This window comes from Abramis brama (assembly GCF_963993115.1).
Source record: "Abramis brama genome assembly, chromosome: 15".
Classification (NCBI taxonomy): Eukaryota; Metazoa; Chordata; class Actinopteri; order Cypriniformes; family Leuciscidae; genus Abramis; species Abramis brama.
In genome coordinates this window covers 30134494-30154311 of record NC_139977.1, presented here as the reverse complement: position 1 = coordinate 30154311, position 19818 = coordinate 30134494, and the positions used below count along the sequence as shown (strand labels likewise).

Genomic DNA, 19818 nt, shown 5'->3' with positions numbered 1-19818 from the left:
ACACTATCGTTCAAAAGTTTGGGGTCGGTAAGATTTTTAAATGTTTTTGTCATAAAAATAAAAAATAAATAAAAAGTCTCTTATGCTCACCAAGGCTGCCTTTGATCAAAAATACAGTATTTTAAAAAAAATATTATAACCATTTAAAATAAATAATTTAAAATAACTTAACTATTTTTGTATATTTTAAAATGTAATTTATTCCTGTTCAAAAGAACAGCTTTATTTTAAATATAAATCTTTTGTAACATTATACATGTATTTACTGTCACTTTTGATCAATTTAATGCAGTTGCTGAATGTAAGTATTAATAATAAAAAAAAAATAATAAAAAAAAAAAGTACTGACCCCAAACTTTGGCACAGTAGTGTATTTTCATATATTTTATATATTCAAATATCATATCATTTATTGTCCAGATAGAAGTTTTGCACCTTAAAATGACTTTAATGGTGGTACAAATAGAAAAAGATCTTTTTTGTGGATTTATATTGGTTTGGACACTGGTTTCCAGTTTCCAGGTGGCTCGAATGCTTTCTAAGTGATGTAAACAGCTCAATATTGTTTGCAGTTTTAGTATTTTTAGTATAAACAGCATCAATATACCGTCAAAATGTGTTGAGATGTTGATGATGCCCATGTAGCTCATACAGACATTTGACTCACTTTGTGTTTGAAAGCCGTTGAGCGATGTGCTTTTAAAGCTGGGTCAAAGGTCAGGGGAAGTGGTCAACATTTTATCAGTCACCCAGACACTCGCACAGAACTTTACAAGCACGGAGTCCTGTTCCATGCATGGAAAACTAGGCCTGGGATTTCAATCAAATGAATTGAAAACTCTTTAACAAAGAGTTTAAGAGACTAAATTTTAAAAGAAACCACCTAACCTGTGACCCAAAAACAAATAAGGATAAGTGAGTTATTGCAGGTCCTGTGTTAAATGCGAGTCAGCCGTATTTAAACAGTAGGACTTCGACGTCTTTAAGGTTCTGAAGCAGCAACGTTTCTAGGAGCAACATGGGGAGAAAATAGTGATGTAAGGCAAATCTTCTGGGAACAGTTCAGTTAACAAGGATGTTCAAAGAGAAGTCTGTGATGCTCAGACACTCCAGAGGGCATTTTCCTAAAAAGCTGACTAAACTTGACAAAATGGCCCACAACAATGACCCATTTTAACTTGTGTGTGTTTATGTCTGCACATCGCTGTGGTTACCTCCAACCCTTAGGCAATCACATTGTGTGTGCTTGTGTAATTTGGTGGAGGCTCACAGGTATGTGTGTGTGTAGCACCCAAGAGAATGTTCCTTGTTATTACCACAGGATAATTACCCAAAAGCCCCCATCATCCACCATAAAGATGCGTTCTCCAGGTACTTGACTAAAACTGCAGGAATTACACATGCACACGTGCTCTTAGTCTGCAATTATTTACAGCTGCAGTACACGCTTTACTCACACATAATGAGCTGTAGCCTATATCTTTAGCGCTACTTATAAATATACAATAACCCGTACAAAACACTGCTAGCGTCAAACTAGCTTTGTTTAGAATGACATGCTACGGCTTACTAAATACTGTGCAGTATGTACTTTTTACTGTCTACTAATTTCTTTTTAAATTAGCATGAAACATATGAAATATTATTATTGGTAGGAATGGTTTTATTTTAATTTTAGTGTAATTTTGTTATGTGCTTTTGTCATTTTTTTTTATTATTATTATTTTTTTGTAATATTACTATTTAGGTTGAATTTATTTTTATTTCAATTTATTTTTTTATTTTTTTTATCCGGTTAGTAATTTGAGTGCTTCAACTTGAACTTATTTAAGTTATTTGCCAAGGCAACATTTCATCTAATATTTATATTTTATATAAATATAAATTTACATATCCCCCTATATACATACATACACACATATATATATATATATATATATATATATATATATATATATATATATATATATATATACTCAATTTAAAAGTATTAAAAACATTTTTATTAACTGAAATGGTGAATAAATAAATAAATATTTATTTATTTATTTATTCATTCATTTATGTATTCATTCATTCATTCACCATTTCAGTTAATAAAAATGTTTTTAATATTTTTTAAATTGAGTTAAAGGGAAAGTTCACCCAAAAAGAAAAAATTGCTAATGTATTCACGCTCAGGCCATCCAAGTAGTAGTTGACTTATTTCTTCAATAGTACTGTAAGGAAGATTTTTAGCTGAAACCGTAATCCTTGGTGATTCCAAAAAACATACAGGCAAAACTAAATTTATACCCGTGGCTCCTGACGATACATTGAGGTCTTTTAAAGCGAAACGATCAGTCTGTGCAAGAAACTGAACATCATTTACAACATTAGTACCTGTAATCAACAGCATCGACAAACGGTCCTGAGCGCATCCTCGACAGTCTGGAGCACAAGCTTCCTTAAACAGAATCCCAACGTTTGAGCTCCTCCTATGCATTTTTAATCCAAAAGTATCTTAAAATGCGTCAATTAAGTACTGCTGCTTTTATTAATTCATATTCATTCAGCTTACTAGGAATGGAAGTTGAGTGTATTGCATTATATATGGAAATATAAATTATAGTAGTATGGTAGTGTGCTATTTTGAACACAAACCGCAGTGTTGCATTATGGTAGTATCTCAGTGTTCATTGAGGACTTTGGCGGTGCGTACAGGTGGGGGGCTGTGTACATGTATGTGGGTGAGAAAGCACCATCCCCCCTCCTCCATCAACAGAGCCATAGTTCTAGAGCTCTGAGATTCTTAACATAAACACACACAAGCTCACACACTCATCTTCTGTGAGAGCCGCGCTCAATGGAAGTCTTTCATCCCGTGCCGCGTGGCACTGCTCTGGGGGGTGGAGGTGGAGAACCCAGCCGATCCTCTGTTTCAGCAACTATGTTGATACTGGTTGAGCGATAGAGCTGGGAGAGATTACCGGAAGAATCCTGATGTTTTTGGCCATTTGATGATATTTGATATGTACAGCATATTATTGCTCTGAAATGGCTTACATAGATGTTTTTATTCAGTAGGAGGAACCACCTTTTGGACCAGATAGCATTGTTGCCAAGTAGATTAAGAATGTTTAACTAAACTAAATGTTTAACTAATATATTGAAATACAGTACAAATCTACATTAAACTACATTCCATGTTTGGTTGAAATATTATGAAGACAAAAATATTTTTTTTATTGTACAGATAATTTATATCAATAAATAAAATATAGTAAAAAATAAAATATTGTTTAAAATTTGTATTTATTATTATTGTTGTTGTTTTAAAATAACATTATTTTATTTATATGCACATTTAGAAAATATTTTATAAAATTGTAATTATTTTATGGTTTATATAAATAAAATGATAAAACATTAAATTGTAATTATTTTATGAATATAAATATTTATAAAATATTTTGTAAATAAATAATTTATATTAATAATTAAAATGTTTATTTATAAAAAAGTATATATTATTATAATAAGCAATAAAATATAGCTTATTTTATAAATATAAATATTTATGAATATTTATTTTATTAATATTTTATATTACTAAATTTGTTTTTTAATTTTATAAATATTACATATTTGACAAAATATTATTTCCCAAACAAATCATTGAATCAATGTTTTGTACCGATTCACCAAAATGGACAGTTTGATCGATTTTTATTCTTATGTTCTTGTTTTAATGCTGCCATACTCAGAATAGGGGAGAACTGTAGGATTGTGGGATTTGGTTCCTTCTTAGCTACAGAAAAGGACCACAGGGATATTTTCATAAACGCACATAATACACACATACACACACACACACAGTGGGATACAGGATCTACAGGTCTTCTGTAAGTCTGTAGCTCATTATCAGAAAAAGGAAATTCCTTCAAATGACTTCCTGTTTCCTCTTTGCTGTGTTTAGTTTTTAAGCAGGGCCTTGCAGCACCATTAGCACACCTATGCAGCGATTCATAAGTACGCTCTTGTGTTTGGCAGGGAATTCCGGGACCTCCAGGGAAACCAGGGCAGCCAGGGACGAGAGGACCTCGGGTGAGTGTGCATGTGTGTGTTAGACTAAAAAAGCTACTGACCTTCGACCTCAGATATAAACAGGAAGTTTGTAAAATGCAGTGCCTTATAAAATCTCTCACACACTGTTCGTCCTAATGTATTTGTGTTTTATTGGTGCTTTTTTAGTGTGTGTCTGGGTTTTGTCTGGTCAGCAGGTCAATCTGTCCTCAGAACAATATACAAACCGCCCCTCCGGATCCGTCTGTCACACTCACTTTCGCACTCAATCATTTCAACTTTCTTACTCTGTTTTGTCATTTGTGTGTTTTTAATGAAGTTACGAAATCACAAGTACAATTGCACCTAGTTTTTAAAGTATTAAATACTAAATATTTATGTTTCAAAGATGAGTCTTATTGGTTTGAAATGACATGAGAGTAAATGATGACAGAAATTTCATTTTTGGGGATTAAAATTTAGCATGTATCTCATCTCACATATTTAATACACAGATAATAGATGATTTTACATTTCTGGGTGTTCTATCCCTTTGAATAAAGAGTACTTGTAGCAAAATCAAACACAGAGAGCCATAGACCCACTAAACTTACCTTGAACTCTGACCTTTGTTGACAGGATCACATGGGTGCGATGTGTTGTTTTAGCAACTGTAGTCAACATGTAGTGTCCGTACGTCAAAGGACCGCCGTGAGGTCACTCTCTGTTGTGTGTGTTTGTGCTGGTGTGAAGTATTTCAGAGCATGTGTTATAAAGTCTGACTGCTAGGCCTTGTTCAGCCTGCACTCTTTTCATGTTAAATGTGTGTTATTTGTGTGTGTGTGTGTGTGTGTTTGCTTGTTAGAACAAAGAAGACTTTCAGTAAAGTCAGCCTACATTATTTGCGCTTTCTTTGCAGTCTTTGCTTCCTCTTAGTACAAACCTCTGATATAATAAATATATATATATTTTACTATATAAGTTTCAAAAGTTTCGACGTCAGTAAGATTTTAAGTTTGATATAAGTTTGATGTCAGTAATGTCAGTAAGTCTCTCATGCTCACCAAGGCTGCATTTATAATTAAAAATACAGTAAAAACAGTAATAATGTGAAATATTATTACAATTCAAAAAACCTGTTTTCTATTTGAATATATTTTAAAATGTAATTTATTCCTGTGATCAAAGCTGTATTTTCAGCATCATTACTTCAGTGTCACATGATCCTTCAGAAATCATTCTGACCCCAAACTTTTAAACGGTAGTATATATATTATAATCATTACATATTAACTCCTAATATATATCAATAAATAGTAATGCATAACATGTACATTTTTACTTTAAAAAAAAATAATTACAAAAACATTTAAGTGTAAAAAAAGCCACACAGGGATTTTCATGAACATTTTGAGTGTTTTGAATGTGTTCATTGATGCAAACAGTTTGAATAAACTATTTTGTGAAAGTGAATGATATTTTATTGCTTGTCTGTGTGCAGATCTGAGACTTTGGCTCTGTTAATTCTCATGAGTCTGTCACACAGAGTTAAATTTTATATCAGCTACAGAATAATAATATTTGATGTTTCATCAATATACAGTATATCACACAGCCTAATACAAACCTTTTTACATCTTTTTACACACATGCATTGCTTTTGTTTTTGACTTTATGCATGGTATCACTCAATCTGTTGGGCTTTCTTATGGACTGTTTCCCTCCAATAACACCCACTGACCTTGACACTCACTGTGACCTCTGACCTCAAGCGGGAAGTTGTTTAAAAGAAGTGCTATCAGAACAAGGTCAGGGTCACATGAAAGGTCAAAGTTAAATGCTAAGAATCGGTAGAAACCATCTCAGATCTATTCACTGTATCTGGAACAGAGGAATACACAAGCATACTCAAGTATGCATACTAGGCGAGATTAATTCTATGCATTTTAAGGCAATTGCATTCCCAGGATCGCCATTACTATAGCACCCATTTGCATCTGTGGTCAGCTTTCCTTTTTTACAGTAGGTGAACTATTAAATGCTTTTCAGTTTTGATTAATTATTCATTCTTAATGTGTATGTTGTATGTATGTCATTTCCTGCAGGGACCCCCAGGACCACACGGCAAGCCAGGTCTACCCGGTCTTCCAGGGTTGAAGGTAAAAACCAACATTTATCATCAGATAATCTGCAGTCTGTCCCATGCACTGGTCTGCTCATCTTGCTCTGTTCATCCTTCTGTTATGTTCATCACCGCACCACCTGCTGGTACTATTGGCCTGCATACAAAACCCAGACAAGGTTTTGGAAACACAGGCAGTCATACACATGTACACACACACACACACACACACACACTGTGATTTATTTGAACTCAAGAGAAGCCCAGCAGGTAGTGGAAAGTCTTTCCCAAGATATAGAAAAGAGCGAGGATGAAGTGTAGTTGTAGTATTAAAGAGGGGCAATAAACCAAGACCACTAAACATGCCTCCAAGTTAGGTGTGCGTGTGATGTCCTGGTGTGTGATTGGTCAGCCCCCTTCATCCCTGTAAATACAACAAAGGTGGTAAACAGCCGAGCAGCTCAGCAGGGTGTTTGTGCAATTGCATGCTCTCTGCTTTCTGTGTTTAATTATTTCAAGCAGCCTTTGAAGACACTCTTGGTTAAGGTGTAACGGCCTGGAGTCAAACTTCCCACAACGTTCTCTCTCTCTTTCTGTCTGTGACACACACATGTACATGCACACATAAACCCTTAACTGCTGTAATAATGTATAAAGATCAAAACAGTCCTGCTTTGTTTTGATCTGATTAGCATCTTCAGTGTTGTTTGCTAAGAGGTGTGCTGTTGCTTTTCTAAGCAACTGGGCCTGGTTGGTGATGAAATACCACTGACATTATCATCGTACGATTTAAACTCTAGTTTCTCTGTCATTCTTTCTCTCAGGGGAAAAAAGGAGACCCTGGACTCTCACCTGGAAAAGCACCAAAAGGAGATAAAGTGAGAAAACACATTCACTTGTTCTGATGCACATTCCTTCGATGTTAGTAACAGCCAAAATATTGTTCTTAATGAGAATAAGGATCTTTGTCAATCTAACAGACACACAAGAAGAGTTAGAGCAGCATCTGAGTGTTTGTGCCTCATGTTTGCTTGTCTGTGTTTATAGGGAGACGTTGGTCTGCTTGGTCCTGTTGGTTTGGTCGGGATGGAAGGCCGGAAGGTAAGATATTCTGAAACGCCTAGAGCTGCGTGATTCTGGATAAATTGAGAATCAAAAAAGCAACAAAAAAATTCCGTTAAAATAGAGATCATGATTCTCCCGCGATTCTAAACAAAATAACATGTAAATTGCTAGAGGCTCTGAGAAAATGTTAGTTACTACAGTCTATTTAAAAAAATAATCATTTAAATGATTCAATGAATGATTCAATGACTCATAAAGACTTCACTCGTCTCATCACTGGATGAATCAGCGTTTTTGAACTGAGCTCTTGAATTAATGATTCAGTGACAAATATTTTTTTTAAATCACTTGACGCCACCTACTGGCGTAACAATGTAATTAATAAGTTGCTTTAAAAAAGGTGATTTACTCTATTTTGATCGCTACCTTAGACATCATTGTTTATATCCAAACTATAAACTTTTATTCCAGAAATTTTGTGATAATTTGAATTATTGTAACTCAGAAATAATGACACTGTATGGTTGAAAAAAACATGACAACTGCTTTACAGTGCTACATATGACAACTGCTCTCTCTGGGTCAGCGGCAGATATGAATGCTTGCTGTGATCTTACTTGTCAAAGGTTTACATCACCAAATCATTGTCATTTAGGAATAAGATCGCGTGGGTGTTTGAATCAAGATCACAATCTTTTAAAGTGCCACTATTATGCTATTTTAAAGGTTCCTAATTTTGTTTTGAAGGTCACCTACAATAGGTTTACATGCAACCAAGGACAAAAAACACTTAAATTTCCTCTGAAAACAGTTTATTCAACGATTTAGTCTCTTCAAACCCCTCCTTTCCGCATACTTACTTTGCTCTGATTGGTCAGACGACCCAGTCTGTTGTGATTGGTCGAATGCTTAAAGCATGTTTCAAATAAAACGCCTATTACCATTTCTAAATTTCAGCTCAGGCTCTTCCTCAGCGCTTGATACACAGTGATACGAACAGTAACAATGGCGTTGGGTTTTCAGTATCAATTCCAGCGTGAGTCCTCATCTTTTGAAGTGCATCAAAGTGGATTCACAGCGCTGAAAACAGCATCTTCTCTACATAGACAACACAAGACCAACTCTTCCAGTCTCAGCTACAACTACAGTGTTTGAGGGTCAAAGTAGACGTTGTTCACGGGCAGCCAATGAAGACCATAGACTGGCATTATGCAAATGTGTTACATTAAGTAACAGGAAGTGAGACTGGAATTACTGACGACTCATTTCAGCAGTTCAGAATTGATTCTTTCTTTTAGGAGACAATAACTTTTTGTCATGCACTTTAATATTTAAAACTTTGCAGACCTGTTACGTTCACAAACAGCTGTATTACGCACTGCATGAAAAGTAATATTTGAAAAAGCATAAGGGAGCACTTTAACAATTAATCATGCAGCTCCAGAAGCGCTTGAATCATTCTCTCCATTATTTCAGTAATTCTGAACAATGTGCGCATTCTATTTTTGCTGTTGAATTGCTGGTTGACATTAGCGCAGATGTTTGCCTTCTTGCTTACGAGACCCACGCAAACACTCTGAAACGCTCCCACTCATCCTGGCTCACTGTGTCTTCCGTAGACATGGAAACCCAGTGTAAACATCAGAGGGAATCCCCGATGAGTCGTCTATCACTCCTTTATACGCACATACATGTCAAGCAGGGCTATTGAGAGTTGTACAGTCGTTCACCATGAGTAACTCTTTGTTACAGCCATTAGTGTGTGTGTGTGTGTGTGTGTTTCGCGTCTCAGCTGTGCATGATTATAGTAAGTTTAGACTCTCTGCCAGGCGTTTAACTGTAAGTAATAGCGCTTCCAGCTTCATGTGTGTGTTTGTGTATGTGTGTGTGTTTGCGTTGGAAGGATTCAACAGTGGGAACGCTGGAAAAATCCTGTAGTGGATGCCTGCTTTAAACGATGGTCGTGAGCATGCACATGTAATGTCTAGAGCGCCAACAACTAATCAAAACGATAAAAGTCAATTATAAGAGTAGTTGACACTATAAGAGTGTCATTATCAACACTTTATGCACTTTCTTTATTTTAGACCCAAAAAGGATTGCTGGTTTGGGTTGAATGCTGAATGCAATTATTAAAATGCAATTAATCAGAAAATTGTATATAGTTAAGCAATTGAACAACTGATCAACATTTAACATGGAAAAGACGTTTTATTTGTCCACAAACTTATATTCAGCATGTCATTTACATTTTTTTGCATATTGTGGGTCTATGCAGTTAATATTGTAATACTGATATATTTCAGTGTTGTATAAAAAATATAAAAAGCAAAACCAGTTGAGAATCACTGGCTTATAAAATGTTTGCTGATAATAAATATTTGCGTTTCTTATATTAAATAGGCTTTAATTTCAGTTCTAAAATGTGGAATAACATGTTTTTTCATGCTTTATTTATTTGTATTACGTTATTATCCAATTTGTTGCTTTATCATAGAAATAATTAACAGATTAATCGATTTTTTGAATTGAGTTGTTAGTGGCACGTCTGTACATGTGTTGTAAGTGTGTGTGCATGTGTGTTTGTGAATACCTGGCAGGCGGCGCGGTCCATGTGCTTTGTGTTACGCGTCTGTGGCTAGAAATGGAAACATCAGAATGTAGAGCAGAACCTCTGGAAAAACTAATGGCAGAATGTCGTAAACGAGTGAATGAAGGGATGAATGCAGGGATGACGGAACCGAATAATAAACCAAAGCAGCCTGTGATTCTACAGACGGGCCTCACAGATTAAGCAGCTGATCAATAGAATCAGATTCGGCTGTACACGGTAATAGATGTTCTAGAGCTGGATATTTAACTTCTTAGTTACAAGAGAACTAGTTTACTATTTTAAAGTCAGATTAATGTTATTGCTTTATTAGATTTAAAAAAATGCAGACACAAAAACGATTCTATTTAGAATTATAGCAAAATAACACATTTTTGTAAGAGTACTGTACAATAACTGTTGATACTCTGTGATAACTGTTTAAATACTTGTAAACGTACAACAAAGATCAATGGTACATGTGTGTGTCTGTCCGCTGGAATGTCGAGATGGATGTCGGAATTAGAGCTGGGTTTCCCACAAACAAACGTAATGGAAGAAACAGACATCTCTCAAACGCAGAGTGTGACAGGATGGATTTCACTGGTTTGGCAGAGAAGAAAGTGTGTGTGTGTGTGTGTGTGTGTGTGTTTCGTAGTTTTATGTTCTTGTTTACATTTCTCTTTAGAATGATGGTACTTCATGCTATCTGTCTGTCTATCTGTCTGTATGTCTATCTGTCTATCTATCTGTCTGTCTGTCTGTCTATCTATCTATCTATCTATCTATCTATCCGTCTATCTATCTATCCGTCTATCTATCTATCCGTCTATCTGTCTATCTGCCTGTTTAACAGCTACATGTTCTGTTCATGTTCTCACTGTTGTTAGAAACATCAGAAGTGTGATTCACATGCAACATGAAACATTTTCCCTTAGTTTATCAAATTTTTCTTGCCTGTCTTCTGGCGTACTCGTGAGGTCTCACACTTTACTATATTCCTCCCTCAAACCCTGTCTCTCTCGCTCTGGTCTACCTTTGATGCGTATTTTCCGCTCCGTGTCGACATCTTGCTGTAGTCAGCACAATATTGTGCCTGTAGGACTCATGGGAGCTTGACTCCAAAAGGAAAACTTTAATATCTGTAATAAATATACACATACACACACGTTTACTCACCGAAACCAACATATGTTGCAAATGCACATGTGCAGAAGCGTACTTTGTTCAACATACAGGAGTGTGTGGAAAATATTGCACTGCTTTTGCTGATTGACTACAGATGGATCGGGTCAATAATGATGGATCTGTAAAATGCACACTCGCTGCGAGAGACGCGTGTTTGTGTGGGTGACTTTCCACATCCTTTTTTAGAAAGTGGTTTTTATTCTTTCTTTTGTCTTAGGAGTTTGTGTGTGTGTGTAATGTGTTTACTAAATCGCCATGTGTCCTCTTTGTGAACAGGGACAAAAAGGCCATCCAGGACCACCAGGCCTACCCGGGGAACCAGTGAGTAATACAGACATAAACAGTATTACACAAACAAACAAGCATATAAACAAACATTCAAAGTGTGGGGAGATTCTTGTCTGACTCTAAAACCTACGTCACTAGTCATAACTAATTCAAAGTGGGTTTTACCTCTTAAAACACACACAGAGACTTTCACATGACAAGAAAAAGTCTTTTCAAAGCCCTCTGTGTTATTTAAGGTGAACCATCCTTACAAGTCAAAAGTTTAAAGAGGGGAAAGATAAACACATACCCAGTGGAAAGTTTTATTGCGCAGTCGTTGTTCTTTCGCAACTCAGGAGACTTAAAGTCAGTTCACCCAAAAATGAAAATTCTGTCAGTAATTACTCACCCTCATGTTGTTCCAACCCCGTAAGACTTTCGTTCATCTTCGGAAACACAAATTAAGATATTTCTGATGAAATCTGAGCGCTGTCTCACTCCTCCATAGGCTGCTAGGTAATCGATATCTGCCAGCCCAGAAAAGTTAGTAAAGACATCGTTAAAATAGTCCAAGTGACTACAGTGGCTCAACCTTAAGTTTATCAAGCGTCAGAACGTAGGCTCACTATTGGCCGACGCTGGTCATGTGTGTGATGCGTGTGATGCTGGCCAATAGTGAGCCTACGTTCTGACGTACAACCCAGAAGCGCTGCGCTGTTACACTACGTGAACTCACTCAGAGAAACACAGAAGAAAATGAAGAGTTGAATAAAGTCGTTATTTTTGTTTGTTTTTGCGCACAAAAAGTATTCTCGTCACTTGGTAAACTTAAGGTTGAGCCACTGTAGTCACTTGGGCTATTTCAACGATGTCTTTACTAACTTTTCTGGGCCGGCAGATATCAATTAGAGACAGCTCAATTAGAGACAGCTCTCAGATTTAATCAAAAATATCTTAATTACGGGGTTGGAACAATATGAGGGTGAGTAATTACTGACAGAATTTTAATTTTTGGGTGAACTGACCCTTAAAAGGTGAAGTGTGTCATTTCTTTTGCTAGCGTTAAGGTAATTGCAAAGATAATGGTTTCAAACTGATTTATGGGACACTCTCCCTATCTGTCATTGGTCAGACAAACAGATAGTTCCACCCCAAACTCATGCCATTGGTTGAGCAAATTTAGTCCTTGTTGGCAAATGTCATAACTACACACTCGTCCACTAGTAGCCGTCTATTCTGACAAAATGTTGTCGTTTTATTTTATAGAAGAAACCTATAAATTGCAAATATTCTGCCACTGCCTGATTCACTTGTTCACTTGTAGTTGCACATTAAACGGAGATAGGAGAAAATATTTTAACATTAAAAGTTTTCAGTTACAGTGTGCTTGAAGTATCAAAGTTGTCTATAAAATTCTCTACCCAAACACAAGTATTCAAATGTATCAAAAGCATTCCTCCACCAACACACACACACACACACACACACAGAGAGAGAGAGAGATGTCCAGAAATGTCATTCAGACATTATCACCCCCTATATTCCCCATCACACTATTGAATATTTCTTGAATTGATAAGAAAGCCTTGATATTATGTGGACATAAACCACACACTTGTGTATAATTGCATGAATGTCACTGCATTAGATGTAAATGTCAAACGTCTAACTTTTCTTCATTGTTATTGCTCAATGTCTTTGAATCAGCTGGAATAGATGTAGTTCATCACATTAACTATATCCATGTTCAGTGACAATCAGTCACACAATACTGTCTTCAATTCAAAACTGCTATCTATCTATCTATCTATCTATCTATCTATCTATCTATCTATCTATCTATCTATCTATCTATCTATCTATCTATCTATCTATCTATCTATCTATCTATCTATCTATCTATCTATCTATCTATCTATCTGTCTGTCTGTCTGTCTGTCTGTCTGTTATTATATTTACATATGTAAATTAAATACTTGATTGTGCTCTCTTTTTTTGCAATGAAAGCCATATTGTTTAGTTTTTGTTCCAAATCAAATGCAATGACTTCCATGCATTTTATGTGTTCAACTTCAAATACTTTTTTGGGTCTTTAAAGTATATGTATATACTCTTCTATGTAAATGAGGGTAGCCAGCATTTCTCTTTGTCTTTCTTCACAGGGGGAACAAGGTCCTGGTGGAGAAGCTGGAGCCAAAGGCTATCCTGGCAGGCAGGTGCAGTAGATCTTCCTCTGCTGTGGAGTGTGGCGTGTATATGTGTGTGTATGAGTTTGTTTGTTTGAGTGTGTTTCGCTTTGTTTTTCATTGACTGTTCGTGCAGTTATATAGCTGCAGGGCACAGAGATTGAAAATAAGTGTTCAATTATAGGAAATGATGTAGTCGTTCGCTCTGGCCACTTTTCATGTTTTGAAACACTTGTGTTGTTTTCACTGATGGAGTTTTGGATTTAATCAGAATAAAACTAAATAAAATATCCATCCAGAGCCACAAGCCTTTGGTTTTTAACACATATTGAGCTCATTTAAATTGCTTGTGTTGATCGATATGAAATGGCTATTTGGAATACTTGAGTCTGATTAGTAAATCGCTGTCAAATATCACTTCACGGTGATATCACTCCATTTCACTTCACATAATTAATTATTTGGTAGGTGGCTGTGTTATATTTGAGTGTTATACTTACAAGTGATCTGAGATCCCTCTGCTTTATGCTAATTATCCATGACTTAATGTCTATAATGTCTATTGCTATTTTCTGCATGTCAGCCTAAATATTACAATGTCACAGTAGTTTTGTGGATCTGTTTTCTTTATGAAGCCTATGATAAGTCCATTATAAGTTCATCAGGGTTCTTGTTCTTGTGGGCACACAAGTTTGGATACTTATCAAAAGAAACAAGCTATTAATTTCAGTTCCATTTTGCCTGTTAAATGATGTGTTACTGAAGTCTGTTTCTCTTCTCTTCTCTTCCAGGGTTTACCTGGTCCAATAGGGCCTGTTGGGCCGAAAGGTGCTCGGGTGTGTACACGTCCTCTTCCCGTTTGATGTGTGATTGCAACTTACAACGCTGTCATTGTGACATTCGAGCTGTCTGAGCGGCCTATGGTTACTGTTGCTAGGTTATTTGCAATGTCTGATCTTTTACAACGAGCTGAAAATGAAGTTCGGACTTTTTCTGACATTCTTGTCGACTTATTTGAGTTTTAAAGTCAAGTGATTTGACCTCGACTCCATAAGAGGGATTTTCACTACTACAGCTTGTCTTTTCTTCCGTCTCCCCCTCGTTTTCTGGTTTTCCCTTTTTCTGTTTTTTGAGTCAACAGAGACTCAACCATGACAAATTTGCTGCTGACAGCTGCCCGAGCCATAAGTGTGCATTTATGTGTGTTTTTAGCCTCCTACGGTCACATTAACATGTTCACATGTACAGCCACCTTCATTTATTTTGCTGTCATCTGTTTGATGTATTCAGAAACAATTTATACTTAACTCTCACTGTGCCACTTTATATAGTGTGCTCACACATACACGCGCTCTAGCTGTTGTGTTTGTAGTTGAGCTGTATTAAAGGCTCTTTATCAGGCTAGACTCCGCCCACATTGGCTGGAATTTCCTGTTTAAAATCAGACTGAGGCCCTGCTGTCTTTAGGCACCACACACACACACACACACACGTGTCGTCCAATTGCACATTTGTATAAAAGCACCTTGCATGGAGTTCTGAGCGTAAGTGAATCTGAATGCTTATGTTTTCATTGTACCCTGTGTTTGTTTTTGCATGTTGCCATCGATTGTTCCCTGAAGTGAGTGTATGTGCCCTTGGACTACATTGTGGAGGCCAGCACCATGCAGTCCATGGGCATATACACTTACTTCATGGCCTGCATCAACACGAAGACGTCCATTCATCCATCCTAGCACCTCTCCATTCATCTGTACATCCTTGTGATCAAATCATTCAGTGGACATCCGTTGGATTGCCAATGATTATATAGACTAAACTGTCTTATATATATATATTAACATGTCTTAAAGTCTTATTTCATCTGAGGGTTAGTTTTACTACTCAGAAGAGTTTCTATTTAAGTATTACATTTGTCGCAGATAGTATAAATGGTACATTTTGTGATTGTGAGAGAATAGGTCTATGCAATTCATATGGATAGCCTGTTAAGCAATAACCTAACACCCTAGCAACTAATATTAAGATGAATCGCTTGTTGTATCCCTCATTTGTAAGTTGCTTTGGATAAAAACCACCCGAACACTACTTTTGAGGAAATAATTGGATGTTTTGTGATCTTTCTTTCATATTTTCTCTGCTCCATGCATCAGTATTGAGCTTCTCTCTGTTTCTTTCTTTCTTTATAGGGTTTCATTGGAATCCCGGGACTTTTTGGTTTACCTGGAGCTGATGGTGAAAGAGTGAGTCTGTTCATGTTATGACTCCGTCTGTAACCTCCTTCACCGAGTCATTTTTTTTAGCCCGAATGCCCGACTGTTGTGTAATGCCGCTAAAGTATTTCCCATGAATCCATTAAAACACCTACAGAAACAAACACCTTATTAATGCTGTCACTTCCTTGACATGATAAACCATACTACATGATTTCCCATTTATAGTCTTCTAAACCACAAACACTATTTCCTGAGCATAGACATGAAAATGCAAATGTAAATGTAAATGGTTGTGATTCGTGGTTTGGAATATAGACCTAAGATTGGTCTCTTTTTAAAATGAAAGCACTTCAAAAAATGGAAGTGTAAAAAAGTTATAGAAGTTTATTGCTATAAAATCAAAGCCATATGTCTAATCAAGTTGTGTTCCAAATTTGAAGTTGATATCACAAAAATGTATGTTCCTATGAGATTTTGTTTAGGTGCTGTACCAATAATGGCCACCGGGTGACAGCCACACTCCATTGAATTTTCTCCTGTAACAAATTAAATCATTTCTGTCACAAAATCACTAGTATAAAAAAACAGAGTATGGGACCTTAAGTCAGAGCTTTTCTAATGATATGCGTTTTATCAAGATTAGCAGGCTTCTCCCCCTAAAAGGATTTAAAGTACCGTTTAACATGGTAATGGAGTGTCTGATTACGGTTTTCACAGGATGAATTTTGAGTTTTTGAGCTATTAAATACCTAATTTATGATGATTACTAAAAAAATTTATAGGGGGAAAAAAGGCAATAAAGAGAGCCAAGCGTTCCGCTAATGGGACGTTGACAGTTAAGACGTTAATTTAAACCTTGTGTAAAGATTATGCAATTATGTCATTTGTAATATGACTTTCCTTGCATTATATGAATGTATATTTAGTAGGACAGTGACTATACTGCTATTTTGCATACTAGTATATGGGTATATATTAACTGTAGCTTATTCTTTTCCTCTCTTGCAAGCACAAGGTATTTCCTGAAGGAAATACAAATCTAGTTATCTATAGCTGTTATAGTTCTGTAATTCTAAATGCTGTTACAGTTATTAATATGGAAATAGATTAGTGGTAGATTTTTAAAGCAAGTGCTGCCCACTACTGGTAGATGTATGACAGTAGATCCTATCATGGATTTGTGTGTGTGTGTGTGTGTGTGTGTGTGTGTGTGTGTGTGTGTGTGTGTGTGTGTGTGAGAGAAAGTGAAAACTACTTCCAGCTGGTTCTGGTGTTCTGCTGAGGGTGTTTGGATGAGTCATATGATAATGGAGTGTGTGTGTACACACACAATTCCATGGTAGTGGGGTCTTTGAGTGCTCCTTTCTAATGGCTGAGACTTTTAATCACAGCTGACCATATTATTTAGTGTCTTTCTCTTTCTCTGTCTCTCTGTCTTTTTCAGGGTAGTCCTGGTCCGCCAGGGAAGAGGGGCAAGATGGGTAGGCCGGTAAAGTTTTGTCTCAACATACTTTATAGATACAGATGTGAGTTTGTTGTAAGTGTGTGTGAGAAATGCAAGATATTTGTCAAAGATGTAATCATTTTATTGTATTGCATGGCCCTACAAAATACAGTCTATGTAGTTTCTCAATATGAAGTCATTAAAGCTGCATGCATAGTATAGTTTTAGTAAATAATAGTTTTTTATATTTGATTGTGTTTGTGTGTGTGTGTGTGTGTGTGTGAGAGAGAGAGAGAGACTTGTACTTTTCATTGGATCATGAAATGATCATTGTCCCTTGGCTTTTGGGACACAATAGATACACATACACACTTACTAAGATGCAGAATCAGCCATGCAGAGTTTGTTTAAATCTGCACGACCTTTGACATCTGACCTCATAAATTTCCTGTTGCATCAGCAGGGCACAGTGAGTTATCTGAGTGATGTCATCATTAGCAGTGCTAACTACCACGGTTGCTCTTATAAGGGTTAGTGATTTGAGCAATCCCCCAATCCACTCTTTGGTGGGAACATGCTGAATAGCAACATGCTAATAACACTCAGAAAACTTCATCCATCCATCCATCCATCCATCCATCCAGAATAACACAAACAAGAGCCAGAACCATCCAGAACACCCTAGAAACCACTCAGAATTTAGCGTCATGGGAGCAATTTATGATTATTTACAAAAATCAAATTGTGTCTAGATAATCTGTGACGTCATAAGTGACTTTGACAGTGATGTGTTGTAATGTTGATCTTATTGTCTCTCTCTCTCAGGGCTTTCCTGGGGATTTTGGAGAAAGAGGGCCACCAGGACTGGATGGGGAACCAGTGAGTGGAACCTTTTGTTTTTCTTTTGTTTATCTTTTTCTCATAAAGCAGATAAAACACTCACAACAGAGATGAGAAATGCACGTCTACATAGTTTCTGCAGCACAAACAGCCTCCAAAACAAGTGTGTGTGTGTGTGTGTGTGTGTGTGTGTGTCTATGTGGTTCAGGTAAACCCTAAATTATGGGACAAAATCTCCCCACAAAGATGGCAATATCTGAAATCCTTGTCCTTGTGGGGACAGTTTGGTTCCCATGAAGAAAACAGCTTATAAATCATACAGAATGATTGTTACAGAATGAAAGTTTTGTGTGATGGTCAGGGTTAGGGGACAGAGTATACAGTTTTTACAGTATACAAATCATTATGTCTATGGAAAGCCCCCATAAAACATGTGTGTGTGTTTTTAGGGTGAATGTCCTCAGAATGTGTGTTTGTGTGTGTGAGATAGCTGTATGGGTGTAAACCTCAGCCTTTACTTTCGGTATCTTGGCTGAACACAATTTTCCACTCACTACTTATGTACAAGCACACACACACACACACACACACACTGTATTTTCTGTACTGTTCTGTATTTCTTTCTGGTATAGAAGCCAAATTTAACTTGTTGAAGGCAAACAAGGCTGTGAAGGGTAGATGCTGAATAAAAAGAACTTAAACCAGCTTAAACTGGTTTGCTGGTCATACGTGGTCTCTCACCCTGGTCATGCTGGCCTGGTTTTTTGCTTTAAGATGGGTGGAGGCTAGCTTAAACCAGCTAAGACCAGCAAACCATTTCAGGCTTGTTTGTTTATTTGTTTATTCATTTATTTATTTCAGTAGGGAATGTGTTAGATCATGCCTTCTATCAACTGGATGGATTTATTTATTTATTTTAGTCGGTAAGGTATTGGATCGTATCTTTTTGTCCACTGGAAATTTTTTGTAGAAAAAAATCACATATTTCACATCAAATTTAATATGGGATCTGTCCCTACTATGGTCAATATCAAAAATAATAATTAGTACAAATTATTATTGAATAATAATACAATTTCATTTAATTAATTAAATTTAAAAATAAAATTTAAATAAAATTAAATAACTGATCAGTAAAAATTATAATTTCCAAAAATGTCTCTGATTGGATGGAGAATGTGACATCGTAACAGGAACTGTTGAAGTCAAAGCCCGCCTCTTTTTCACCTGTAAATGTGGGGAGTGTAAAAACAGGAACTTGAAAGCCCTCTCATTTCCTGTTCTCCCTTTCCTGCAAAGAGAAGTGAAGTGCTCCTTTCATCCTTTCATCACACCAGGGGAACGAGAGGAAATGGCTCCAGCACGCTTGCTGCCGAGCCAACAACAAACCATCTCTGTTTCTATAAAAACACTCACACACGCTCTTCTCTACAGCACACACTCGTTTCTACAGCCATATTAATATCTCTGAATATGAAGAGAGTGCATATACACAGCACTTATTATAAAGGGCACATATGCATGTACTAACCCGTGAAGCTCTAGCATTCTGTGCCGGTTTAAGAAGGAAAGCATAACGCTCTGTGTTTCTGTGTTTATCTCAGGGTGTTATAGGAGCTCCTGGTCCTCCTGGTGTCCTTGGATTGATTGTAAGTGAAAGAGTTTACTCAGGAGTCCCCCATTATGCTTTTTCAGATATCACCTTCTTCTTATAGTGTGAAATATAGCTGTTGTAAAATGCCTGCAAAGTTTCAATAATCAAAGTGCCTGATAAATGGAGTTATTGTCTCCCAAAAGAAAGAACCAATTCGGAACTGCCTGAAGCGAGTCTCACGTCCTGCGCAAACTTACGTGGG

General features: G+C 36.5%; 1 protein-coding gene across 1 annotated transcript in view; it reads left to right on the top strand.

Annotated features, from left to right (window-relative positions):
* Window positions 1-19818, top strand: part of col27a1a (collagen, type XXVII, alpha 1a) — a 63376-nt gene that overhangs the window by 10685 nt on the left and 32873 nt on the right. The window contains exons 4-14 of the mRNA XM_084136668.1: window positions 4033-4086; window positions 6150-6203; window positions 6991-7044; window positions 7214-7267; window positions 11286-11330; window positions 13439-13492; window positions 14254-14298; window positions 15652-15705; window positions 17123-17167; window positions 17948-18001; window positions 19567-19611. Of these exons, the coding sequence (XP_083992794.1) occupies window positions 4033-4086; window positions 6150-6203; window positions 6991-7044; window positions 7214-7267; window positions 11286-11330; window positions 13439-13492; window positions 14254-14298; window positions 15652-15705; window positions 17123-17167; window positions 17948-18001; window positions 19567-19611 (558 nt within the window). The remainder of the gene's footprint in view (window positions 1-4032; window positions 4087-6149; window positions 6204-6990; window positions 7045-7213; window positions 7268-11285; window positions 11331-13438; window positions 13493-14253; window positions 14299-15651; window positions 15706-17122; window positions 17168-17947; window positions 18002-19566; window positions 19612-19818) is intronic.